Consider the following 13,281-nt stretch of genomic DNA (forward strand, 5'->3'; position numbering starts at 1 on the left):
TGGCCAATATACTCAGTGCAAAATATAAGCAAAATAAGTTTTAAGGATTTTTGGTTTTTAAAACTGTCGATTAAGGATTTTGGTTGAATTTCGACTCGTTTGGATGTGGTTTAAAGGTGTAAGAGATATGAGCAAAATAGTTTTTTTTTATCAAAAATGTTTTATATAATTTTTTGTTTTTTTTTTTGAGGATTTCGAACGAATGTTGGATATTTTCATTAAATTATGCTCTTTTTTATTCTAGGACGCATAATTTAGATTTCTTGAGTGTGACTATAAATTCAGTTTAATTTTTATCTTCACGCAAAGAAAAAAACGTGTACCAAAAACGTTTTTCTTTTTTTTTTTCTTTTTTCTTTTGTTAGTTTTTTGAATTGCTTCGAAAATTTTAAACTTTTATCACCAAAAAAATTAGTTTGTTACAAAATTTTTAATTTGTCAATAAAAAAAGTTATTTTTGAAACAACAACACAGTCCATTTCGTTTATATCAAACACTGTTCTTTTCTGACTTTAAGTCTTTAATAAGACACATTTTACAGTTACAAAATTTAATATAGTACAATGTAATGTTGAACATTTTTTCGGAATCTTCCGAACATATCTGGAATATATGTAAAAAAAAACAAACAAAAACTTTGGTCGAAGAAGGGATCGAACCCACGACCCTTAGCATGCAAGTCGGACGTAGCAACCACTGCTCCACGGTGCCAAACTAAATGTTTGTTTCTGTTAAGTAAACTTTGTTTATTCGGTTCGTGGGCGCCGCAAGCTATGCTATATAAATATAACTTATATGGATATTTATCTATTGATGACCATAACAGGTACATAGCTCAGTGGTTAGTGTGTTGGCTTACAAAGTGCATGGTCCGCGGTTCGATTCTCCGTCCAGGCGAAAGGTAAAAAAAATTTTAAAAATTTCTAAAATCGTATAATTTCTTCTACATTGTTGGTATTACAGGAAAAGGTGTTAAGTACTAAAAAAGCTCGGGGATGTGAGAAAGATGAGAGAGAAAATGCAATTAGCAAGAAAACAATGTTTTTTTTAGTTTTTCTTTATGAAATGTAAAAACATCCTGGAAAAGGATAAACGTTTATCACAAAAAGTATATACTTTTCTTCCAAATACACTTCCTTACAGCGAAAAGCAAATGAGAAACGAACTGTGTTTGTCTAAAATTTCGTTTGGGAGGAAAGAATTATTTTTTTGCGTGTGGAATCCAAATTCGATTTTTTTTCATAATATTTATGGGATTTTTAAGTTCGTAGAGTGATCACCCGTTCTGCTTTACGATCACGATTGCAACTCGAAGCAAAAATAATCAACCAAAATTTGAAACTAGTTTCATAATTATATTTTTCATTATTATAGCTTGTGAAAGCTATATATTTAAAGAAAATTTTTGGGTTGTATAAATATTCCATAAATTGTAAATATGTCGAATTTTAAATGTCTTAACAATTTTAGCTTGCATCAAACAGGGGAAGTTACTACTTCTACAAAAAAGGAGAACTTATTTAATGGACTTCGATAGTATGACTGACACGCAAATTAAAATTGTTTAAAGATATTGAATTTACAGAAAATTTAAAGACAATTTTGTCAAAATTTTATTTTTTCAACATTTTATTTCTCTAGAAAAGTTTGTCAAAATTTTATTTTAATAGAAAATTTTGTCAAAATTTTTAATTCTATAGAAACTTTTGTCAAAACAAACTAAATTTCTATAGAAAATTTTGTTAAAATTTTATTTCTATAGAAAATTGAATTTTGTCAAAATTTTATTTCTATAGAAAATTTTGTCAACATTTTATGTCTGTAGAAAATTTTGTCAAAATTTTACTTCTATAGAAAATTTCGTCAACATTTTATTTCTATAGAAAATTGCATTTTGTCAAAATTTTATTTCTATAGAAATTTTGTCAACATTTTATTTCTATAGAAAATTTTGTCCAAATTTTATTTCTAGCGATAATTTTGTCAAAATTTTATTTCTATAGAAAATGTTGTTAAAATTTTATTTCTATAGAAAGTTTTGTCAACATTTTATTTCTACAGAAAATTACATTTTGTCAAAATATTATTCCTATAGAAAATTTTGTCAAAATTTTATTTCTATAGAAAATTTTGTCAACATTTTATTTCTATAGAAAATTTTGTCAACATTTTATTTCTTAGAAAATTTTGTCAATATTTTATTTCTATAGAAAATTTTGTCAACATTTTATTTCTATAAAAAATTTTGTCAAAATTTTGTTTCTATAGAAAAATTTGTCAAGATTTTATATCTATAGAAAATTTTGTCAACATTTTTTTTCTATAGAAAATTGCATTTTGTCAAAATTTTATTTCTAAAGAAAATTTTGTCAAAATTTTATTTCTATAGAAAATGGTGTCAAAATTTTATATCTATAGAAAATTTTGTCAACATTTTATTTCTACAGAAAATTGCATTTTGTCAAAATTTTATTTCTATAGAAAATTTTGTCAACATTTTATTTCTATAGAGAATTTTGTCAAAATTTTATTTCTATAGAATATTTTGCCAAAATTTTACTTCTATAGAAATTTTTGTCAACATTTTATTTCTTAGTAAATTTTGTCAAAATTTTTATTTATTAGAAAATTTTGTCAACATATTATTTATATATAAAATTGCATTTTGTAAAAATTTTATTCCTACAGAAAATTTTGTCAACATTTTATTTCTATAGAAAATTTTGTCAAAATTATATTTCTATAGAAAATTTTGTCAAAATGTTATTTCTATAGAAAATTTTATTTCTATAGAATATTTTGTCCAAATTTTTGATTTTTTGAGGTGATTACAATATAACGTCCCTTTCGATCTAGGATGGATAACTAAGGAGAGCAAACTAAGTTAAATAAATATGTTTTAAGGAATTTGATTAAATATTGTATTTATTTGGGAGGTTGATTTCGAATCAAACGTTTCTTTGCAGTAGGACGCTTAATTCGGGAGATATAAACAAAATAAACGTTAATAAATGTAACCTTATATTTGGCATTTTTGTGGAATTTTGGATTTCTTGGATAAGATCACAAAAATAAGTATTCTAGAACGTCTAGTTTAGGGGATATGAGCAAAATAACTTTCCAATATAATTTTTTTATTTTTTCTTCTTGCACTATAACCCTTATTTTAGTACAAAAATGTTGTCATACTCTGTTAATTCAATTTATTATAACTCGCTTTTTTATACTTCTAATGGGTAATTTTAACTTTTTTCGTTTCAAATAAGTTAAAAACAGGTTTTAATTTTTGGAGTTAAACGTTTCAGACAAGCGTTAGAAAGAATTAAAATCATAAAAATTTATAAAAAAAATTATTTGGCAAAATATCACAAAATTTTTTAATTCGCCTTTAGAAGTGATGCAAATTCAGTGCAACGGCTTTTGAGATAGTGGACATCCGTCCTATGACAACCCCTATTAAATTCATCGATTCTATGTTAATTGTGTACAACTTTCGGATCCAAAAAGAACGTTTGCACTACTCTTTCATTAAAAATTAATTCTTACTCTGTTTTCGATCTATTTGAAACAAAAAGGTTAAAATTACCCATTAACAATATGAAAACAAGCGAGTTATAAAAAATTGAATTAAAAGAACTTCCTGTGCAGTTAAGATGAAGAAAATCGTTCGGAGGCCATTTTTGGAAGAGCATTTCAAGTGGTACCTTTAGAAGAACTTCCATTTTTTTGCTGGGAAGTTTTTCATTTAAAATTTTAGATTTTTTAATGGAATTTTGGGTTCAACATAAGTGCAAAAATTATATCATATTTCAAGTAAAAATCTTACTCTAATAACAAAACGTATTTACTGAACATTTTGCAAGTAAAAATTTTTAGTATCAGAAAAATGCGTCTTTTACGCTAAGCAAAAATAGAACTCGTATTTTAAGGACTGTCACTAGTTTTTCAGTGTACTATACTATCGCTTTCATTTTATCTCATACCATCACACGATATTTCACAAATTAATTATTTTTATCGTATTATTCGATTTCATTGCTTTCGTATTTATGATTAATAATTGGCAAATGAAATAAATTTAAATTTCATAAATAAATATTTTTATTGCAACCAATGAGCAATGGCATGCAAATAAGTCTCAGCAAACCAATGGCATGAACAACCAATAAAAATAAAATATTTAATTTTTTTCAATCATGTTTTTGTTTCTTTATTCGTTAAATAAATAAATAGGAACTTAGTAAAGAGAAATAAATAAAAAAAAAATTATAATTAAATTTACATTACATAACATATTTACTTAAACAACTACCACGCTATAACTCGGTAATCTGATGCAAATTTAAACAGTCTCCTCTTTTATGGCCTCAATAAAATGAGCTATTTGTCGTCGTGTTGTTAATTTCCAGGATACACAAGCTACAGATGAGATAAAAAATCCAATACCTGGAAAATTAAATTTGTGGGGATAAAATACGATATTAAATATAAATGGGGTTAAGGTAATAAGAAATTTTGAATAATATATATAATAAAATATTGGTATAACTTTACTGAAAAAAATAATATGGAATATTATGGAACTTAAAATTTAGGACTCAAAATGTACACAATGCTAAGGACAAAATTCTTTAAAACAATGAAATTTTAATTAAAAGAAAGTTTATAATCCTTGCTTCAAACATTTTTTTCATTAAATTTAGGACACAAATCTTGAAGCTTTGCGTCTCTCTGCTGAAGTTATAGATCTTTGAAGTAAGGCAAATTTTCCTTAAAATAAAGAAAAACATTTTTAATTTAAAATTAAAATCGATGGATTTTAATTTTATTGATCCTAGATTTAAAGCCAGGGAGGTCCGTAAAAAATGTCTTTATTTTAAAGAAGCTTTAAAGGAAGGTCAAAATCTTTGGATCCAAGTAAACTTTTTTTGAGTGTAGGGTTCACTTTGGGAGGAGAAATTTTATTGATCTTGAATCTACTAGTCAACATGGATCGGATTTCGTTGAGATTATTGAATATAGAAATTACTCAAATAGACACACCAAGCCGAATTTGACCTTAGTATATCTCTCGATGAACCTCATGAATTTGGCACGTGGAGTCAGTATTCACCTTCTAAGTCCGTACAATAAATATCGGTTTTATTTATACTCAGATAAGGAATATGATCAACATGCTTCAAGAGCCAAATTTTATTTTTGGACCGGCAATATGTTTGTTATTTCATTCTCGGAAATTATGTATCTGATGTATATTTTTGGTGAGAAAACCCCATTTTTGTGGCAAATGAACATTTAGCTCTTGAAACATATTTAAGGTGATCAGCGTGTATATAACATAAAAGACCCATATAATTTGGGTTCTGCCAGATTTGCGTTCTTTCACCTTCTGTCACTATGTAAAGGGTGATACGGTCAAAATTTGGTCAATATAAACTTGACGTATTTCATTCAATTTTGCATTTAAAAAACCTGAACAACCCTCATTTTGAAGGTGTGTGTGTGTGTAGAATGTTGTTCCTATTTTGATTTTGGAATTCACTCTTCAGTTGTCAAAATGCCGTCCAAGCAAGAAGAGCAGCGTATCAAAATTTTGCTCGCGCATCGGGAAAATCCGAGCTACTCGCACGCAAAACTGGCAAAATCGCTAAAAGTTGCCAAATCAACCGTTACAAATGTAATTAAAGTGTTTGGGAACGTTTGTCGACAGCCAGGAAGTCTGGATCGGGGGGAAATAGAAAACCGGAAGCCGCTGAGACGACAAAGAGAGTTGCCGGTAGTTTCAAGCGAAACCCTAACCTCTCTCTCTCCGAGATGCCGCAAATAAGCTGGGTGTATCGTCTACAACCGTGCATCGAGCCAAAAAACGAGCCGGACTATCGACTTACAAGAAGGTAGTGACTCCAAATAGCGACGATAAACAAAATACGACGGCCAAAGCGGGATCCCGGAGGCTGTACACGACGATGCTGACGAAGTTTGACTGCGTGGTAATGGACGACGAAACCTACGTCAAAGCCGACTACAAGCAGCTTCCGGGACAGGAGTTTTATACGGCAAAAGGAAGGGGAAAGGTAGCAGATATTTTCAAGCACATAAAACTGTCCGATCCGGTTGAAATTTGGTACATGGTGTTAGTATATAGTCTCTAACAACTATGCAAAAATTGGTCCACATCGATCAATAATTTTATATAGCCCCCATATAAACCGATCCCCCGATTTGGCTTGCGGAGCCTCTAAGACTATATGGTCTCTAACCACTATGCAAAAATTGATCCTCATGATCCATAGTCCCTATATAAACCGATCCCAAGAGTTGAACTCCGGAGCCCCTTGGAAGAGCAAAATTCATCCGATTCGGTTGAAATTTGGTACGTGATGTTAATATATGGTATACAACAACCATGCAGGAATTGTTTCATATCAGTCCATAATTATATATAGCCCCATATAAACCCATCCCGAGAGTTGGTTTTGGAGCCTCTTGGGGAAGCAAAATTCATCCGATCCGGCAGAAATTTGGTACGAGGTTATATTTAACAACCATGCCAAAAGTGGTCCATATCAGTCCATAATCATATATAGTCCCCATATAAAGCGATCCCGAGATTTGGTTTGGAGCCTCTTGGAGGAGCAAATTTCACCCGAGTCAGTTGAAATTTGGTACATTGTGCTAGTATATGGCCGTTAACAACCATGCCTAACTAGGTCCACATCGGTCTATAGTTATATAAAGCCCTCAGATAAATCGATCCCCAATCACAAAAAATTGGTCCATATCAAGTTCATAATTGTAGTCCCCATATAAGCGACCCCCATATTTCAATTCTGGCTCTCCGCGTACCGTGCAAAAGTCCATATCGATTCGTAGTTATTTGTAGACTTACCTATACAAAACTTTTTTTTGTCTAATATATATCACGTATGGACTAACTCACAATTTAGAAAACGATGTTAAGAAATTTAAAGATACCTTGAAGTTTCTACGCAATTCATGGTGGAGGGTACATAAGATTCGGCCTGGCCGAACTTATGGCCGTATATACTTGTTTTTTTTTTTTTATATCATGAATATCTGTACTTTGCAGTACCTGTTTTATTTTGTAGTATTTAACTGACCTCTATATTACTACGTATAACGTTGTTTTTGTATAGCACATAGATTTAAAGTTAGGGATTTTCTTTAAAAAAATATATATTTAAAGAAACCGCGTCTTTTATCAGGAATTTCGGTTGAAATTTTTATATCAATGTCATTCTACCAGCTACATATAAACTTAATCAGAGATTTGTAATGTATTAAAAATGTTGTACAATATTAAATTCATTTTAAACTCATTCCCCAAAATTTTGATCACTCGATATTGCCGGGTTTGACAAAAACAAACTACGAATATTTACTACCGAAATGAAATTTTTCAACAAATTCTTACCAACTAAAAGTATAGCTTCCGAGGTGTCATCCTGTATTGTCTTTGACACCAGGCACAACAGGAAAAGTCCACTTAACAGGCTAAATGATCCGATAACAACGGCAATGGTAATAAATATTAAAATAGGATCCTTGAGAGCATCATTGAGTAATGAGGAACATATAGGTTTCTCTGGAGTACCACTATGAAATTAGAATAAATCACAACACATATTTAATAAAAATTGCATTATTTGGGTAACCTTAATAGATTTAATTTTTCTCTTTTAATTTCAATTTTAATAAATGCTTTTAAAATTAAAAGTATTGGAATTTTTTTTTATTTAAAAAAATGTTCAATTCACAAGTACACACCACGACTGATCATATGTAGGCAAAGCAGCTACATCACGTCTTACTTCCATGATGAGTTGAAGAAAACTAATGATTGCAATAGCTCCTCTTTTTGGGTGTGTGGTGGCGAGAGGGCTATAGCTCGTGCTGTAATTTGTTTACAATGCTGGCGCTTTATACCACAATACCCTACAATGGTAATGTATGGTTTGGTTAGTTGACTGAGTCATATGGCTTTTCTTAACAATATTAAAAGAACTGATATATACTTATTGTCAGTTTTTCTATATACGCCTTACATTTCCATAAGTATACCATGAAATACCCCATTACAAAATATGTTCCATATATTCTCTATTTCATATTAATTTAATTTAGTTCATGCCTATGGTGTACTGTGATTTTCGAAATCGTTGTGACGGCATTTTACAATTACATCTGCTTATGTGATGACACTGAGTTCTATAAATACTCAGCATATACCCCCATATTAACAATTGTATGGAAAACATATTTTCGTCTCGCCAGACCATTTTTACCATTACATTCATTCATTCCTAAAGAAATTTATATTTTTGGAACAATCAATCCATTCTTGCTTGAAAAAGTCGCGTGCCATACATAAAATATGGTGGATGAATATCTCTTCGTGAGTTTCTAAAGCATAAGATTTCTTATGAGATCTTAAGTGAGAATATTCGTTGTCTTATTGGTATCGAGAGTATCAGTGATGGAAATTTATTTGTGGTACCAATTAAAGAAAATTAATAGTAATCAATTGTTTGAATTATAGATTGTTTTTTATATCTTCCACCATATGATGAGTGGTTCACTAACTTTGTCATTCCGTTTGTAACACATGTTCTCAGACCCCATAAAGTATGTATGGTATGTTCTGGGTCGTGGTGAAATTTTATGTCGATCTGTTTTCGGTCTGTTTGTTGAAATCGCGCTTACTTCCGAACTATACAAGCTATCGATGGTATAACAAATGGGCCATATCGAACCACTTCTAGGTATAGGCCCCATATAAATCAATCCCCAGATTTCATTTTCAAATTAAATTTTGACAACATTTTCTATAGAAATAAAATTTAGACAAAATTTTGTATAGAAATAAAATTTGGACAAAATTTTATATAGAAATAAAATGTTGACAAAATTTTCTATAGAAATAAAATTTGGACAAAATTTTATATAGAAATAAAATTTTGAAAAAATTTTCTATAGAAATACAATTTTGAAAAAATTTTCTATAAAAATTAAATTTTGACAAAATTTTCAATAGAAATAAAATTTTGACAAAATTTTCTAAAGAAATAAAATTTTGACAAAATATTCTATAGAAATTTAATTTGGACAAAATTTTCTATAGAAATAAAATGTGGACGAAATTTTTTATAGAAATAAAATTTTGACAACATTTTCTATAGAAATAAAATTTTGACAATATTTTCAATAGAAATAAAATTTGGACAAGATTTTCCATAGAAATAAAATTTTGACAAAATTTTCTATAGAAATAAAATTGTGACAAAATTTTCTATAGAAATAAAATTTTGACAAAAATTTCTATAGAAATAACATTTGGACAAAATTTTATATAGAAATAAAATTTTGACAAAATTTTCTATAGAAATAACATTTGCACAAAATTTTATATAGAAATAAAATTTGGAAAAAAAATTTTATAGAAATAAAATTTTGACAACATTTTCTATAGAAATAAAATTTTGACAAAATTTTTTATAGGAATAAAATTTTGACAAAATTTTCAATAGAAATAAAATTTGGACAAAATTTTCTATAGAAATAAAATTTTAAAGAAATTTTATAGAAATAGAATTTTAAAGAAATTTCTATAGAATTAAAATTTTAAAAAAATTGTCTTTAGAAATAAAATTGTAAAGATATTTTCTATAAAAAAGTGGACAAAATTTTCGATAGAAATTTGACAAATTAGAGACAAAATTTAAAAAAAGAAATAAAATGTATTTATTTGGTAAAATTTCGCCAAATTTAGGTAGATCGTTTTTGGCTGAAGTGGCAACTGTGCTTGGTAATCGAAAATATAAAATCACGTATTGGTATCTCAGCCACATGTGGTAAAACAAGTATACACCAGCTTTACCTTACTATAATTTCCAAAATTTTCTTAAAATTTTCTATAGAAATAAACTTTTGACAACATTTTCTATAGAAATAAAATTTTGACAAAATTTTCTATAGAAATAAAATTTGGACAAAATTTTCTATAGAAATAAAATTTTGAAAAAATTTTCTATAAAAAATAAATTTTGATAAAATTTTCTATAAAAATTAAAATTTGACAAAATTTTCAATAGAAATTTAATTTTGACAAAATAACTATAGAAATAAAATTTTGATAAAATTTTCTATAGAAATAAAATTTTGATAAAATATTCTATAGAAATGAAATTTTGACAAAATTTTATATAAATAGCTGATATGTATTGACACCAACTTTACCTTACTATAATTTCCAAAATTTTCTTAAAATTTTCTATAGAAATAAAATTTTGACAACATTTTCTATAGAAATAAAATTTGCACAAAATTTTCTATAGAAATAAAATTTGGACAAAATTTTTTATAGAAATAAAATTTTGAAAAAAATTTCTATAAAAAAATACATTTTGATAAAATTTTCTATAGAAATACAATTTTGACAAACTTTTATATAGAAATAAAATTTGGGCAATTCTCTATAGAAATAAAATTTGGGCAATTTTCTATAGAAATAAAATTTGGACAAAATTTTCTATAGAAATAAAATTTGGACAAAATTTTCTATAGAAATAAAATTTGGACAGAATTTTCTATAGAAATAAGATTTGGATAACATTTTTTATAGAAAACAAATTTTCTATAGAAATAGAATTTTAAAGAAATTTTCTATAGAAATAAAATTTGGATAAAATTTTCTATAGAAATCAAATGTGGACAAAAATTTCTATAGAAATAAAATTTGGACAAAATTTTCTATAGAAACAAAATTTGGACAAAAATTTCTAAAGAAATAAAATTTGGGCAAAATTTCTATAGAAGTAAAATTTTTAAGAAATTTTCTATCGAAATAAAATTTGTACAAGATTTTCCATAGAAATAAAATTTGAACAAAATTTTCTATAGAAATAAAATTTGCACAGCATTTTCATAGAAATAAAATTTGGACAAAATTTTCTAGAGAAAAAAAAATTGGGGAAAATTTCTATAGAAATAAAATTGTAAAAAAAATTTCTATAGAAATAAAATTGTAAAGATATTTTCTATAAAAAAAGTGGACAAAATTTTCGATAGAAATTTGACAAATTAGAGACAAAATTTACAAAAGAAATGAAATGTATTTATTTGGTAAAATTTCGCCAAATTTAAGTAGATTGTTTTTGGCTGAAGTTGAAACTGTGCTTGGTAATAGAAATTGAATCTTGTGATCCTCAACTAATATAAAATCACGTATTGGTATCTCAGCCACATGTGGTAAAGCAGTTATACAGTGTAGCTGATATGTATTGACACCAACTTTACCTTACTTTCATTTCCAAACCGCTCGTCTGACAGCTGACAGATTTGTTCCAGCGACAGTTAGCATCTTTTGTGTTAGCCTGATATCAAAGTTGGCTAGTTTATCGTCCAAATTAATTATTCTACATAATATTTCATAGGAACTTATTCAACATGAAGATGAAGGAGTTGGTATTATTAAGTTATTGAAAAAAAGGCCAATCTACACAAGCCTACACATCGTTGCCCAATTCGAATTTCCATATCCTTTATCAAAGATCTGGCGGGGGGAGATGATTCATTTTGGGTCTTATATACTAACTTCTTATGGAAATTACATATTCGAATTATTCGTCCCAAAGTGAGCAATTTTCACCACCTAAAATCATAATTTTTCCAAATAACTAAAATTTTAATGTTTACAAACTTACTGTCAGAAATAAAGTTATTCGTCATGGTATTCATATATAATTGTTTTATATTTTTGATAGCATTTACTTGACAAAGAGGTCAGCTGAAAATCTACATCTTAGATTAGTTACCAGAGCTCAAGCACCGCAGATAGTAAAGGGGTGGTGATGGTCCCCCTCGTATTTATCTGCCATGGGGTCGAAATAAATGCCAAATATTAAAGGAAATTTTTCCTAAAGACAGTACTGAAGACCTGAGCAGACAAATCTTTCGGTCACAGACCGTGGACATTCCACCATCACTCTCAACCAAGAATGGGTTGTTTTTAAGCCATTCTTTCCTTGCTGCATTTCTACCACACAATGATCACCAAAATCAAATACAAGTCACCCTTTGTAACCGTTATCTACAGTACTCACCTTTTCGGTAGTGAATATAGCGACCATGTGGGCAGCAGGTACTCGTCACGGTATTTCACCGTTAACCTTTTTTAAACAATCTGTTTTTTTACTAAAACCGCAAAAAAACAAACCCTTTCTCTAGTGGTATTGAATATAGCGACGAGTACTCGTCACGACCATTCCCTTATGCCAAAATATCCTGGCCAGTATTTATGGAGGATACCTCGGTCGAACTTTATGCGCTCTTAGTTGTTTTTATATTAGAATTAATTATTCATAAATACTTTTTTTGGATAAAGCCGCTATTTCCATTCGGGATTCTCTATTCTGTACCATTTTATAAAACTTTTCTTCAAGAGTACAATTTTCAGTGTAATATTACATGGAAATATCATCACTCATCACAGATATAATGTGAGAGAACTGAGATCATTAAATTTACTCCCCTTTCCAATAAGAATCCAATTGTGAGAATGAAAAAGGAAGTACCATCCGTGCTGAGAATGAAAACGGAACTAAGTTATGAAAACATCTTCCAATAGAAATCTATATTTAGATACGCAGACAATGATTGTGGGTTGCAGCCAACACCACATATGGATTTTGATGGATACGAACAGATGATGAGGAAGGCACGCAAAAGATCAAATATATGGAGTATAAGTCTGTTGATTGTTTAAGAGAAGGCATGAAATCGATTGTTTAGGTTTATGGGAATGGGTGTCTTTCTTATGAGAAAAGAAAATTAATGAAGTATATACTTGAAGAATGGGACATATGGTAATTGTTAGTTGGTGGTAATGAAGGGCAATAACCTTGGATTGTTGTTCATTTGAGAATAAAAATTGTGTCTGTTTTACGGAAGTGGAGGAACCATAATCATATAAGATGATTTTAAGTAATTCAATTGCTTACTTAGTCCTTATAATCATATTTGAGTCAAGTCCTGTTAAAATGGATTTCTGGTGAATACATATTTCTCCATTTCTGATAAGAACCAAACCAAAGATTAATCAATAGCCAACTAGCAGACTGGAATAGGAAAATGTAAAATTTTATATGGAACTATGTATAATTATTAAAGGATAATTGGGGAGACGATGGGTAAAATGACGGATGTCCCTACAATATATAATCGTATATATGATCGTATGAAGTGACCATAGCTGTCGAGTGT

The 13,281-nt window shown here is 28.6% G+C and overlaps 1 protein-coding gene across 1 annotated transcript; it reads right to left on the minus strand.

The window, feature by feature from the left end:
* Positions 1–4,196: 4,196 nt before the first annotated feature.
* On the minus strand, positions 4,197–7,848 carry LOC142242851 (uncharacterized). Its single transcript, XM_075314369.1, has 3 exons — positions 7,789–7,848; positions 7,436–7,617; positions 4,197–4,446 (listed from the first exon to the last, which is right to left on the minus strand). The coding sequence occupies exons 1-3, from the start codon at positions 7,836–7,838 to the stop codon at positions 4,343–4,345; spliced, it is 336 nt and encodes a 111-aa protein (XP_075170484.1). The 5' UTR covers positions 7,839–7,848; the 3' UTR covers positions 4,197–4,342.
* Between the last annotated feature and the right edge of the window lie 5,433 nt (positions 7,849–13,281).

The sequence above is a fragment of the Haematobia irritans genome, unplaced genomic scaffold (assembly GCF_050003625.1).
Source record: "Haematobia irritans isolate KBUSLIRL unplaced genomic scaffold, ASM5000362v1 scaffold_8, whole genome shotgun sequence".
Taxonomy (NCBI): domain Eukaryota; kingdom Metazoa; phylum Arthropoda; class Insecta; order Diptera; family Muscidae; genus Haematobia; species Haematobia irritans.

Excerpts from the sequence above, each read along its gene's own strand:
- LOC142242851 (XM_075314369.1), bottom strand. The coding sequence starts at position 7,838 with ATGGAAGTAAGACGTGATGTAGCTGCTTTGCCTACATATGATCAGTCG. Across the intron at positions 7,618-7,788 it reads CCTACATATGATCAGTCGTG|TGGTACTCCAGAGAAACCTA; the intron begins GTGTGTACTTGT and ends CTAATTTCATAG. Across the intron at positions 4,447-7,435 it reads GGAAGCTATACTTTTAGTTG|GTATTGGATTTTTTATCTCA; the intron begins GTAAGAATTTGT and ends TTAATTTTCCAG.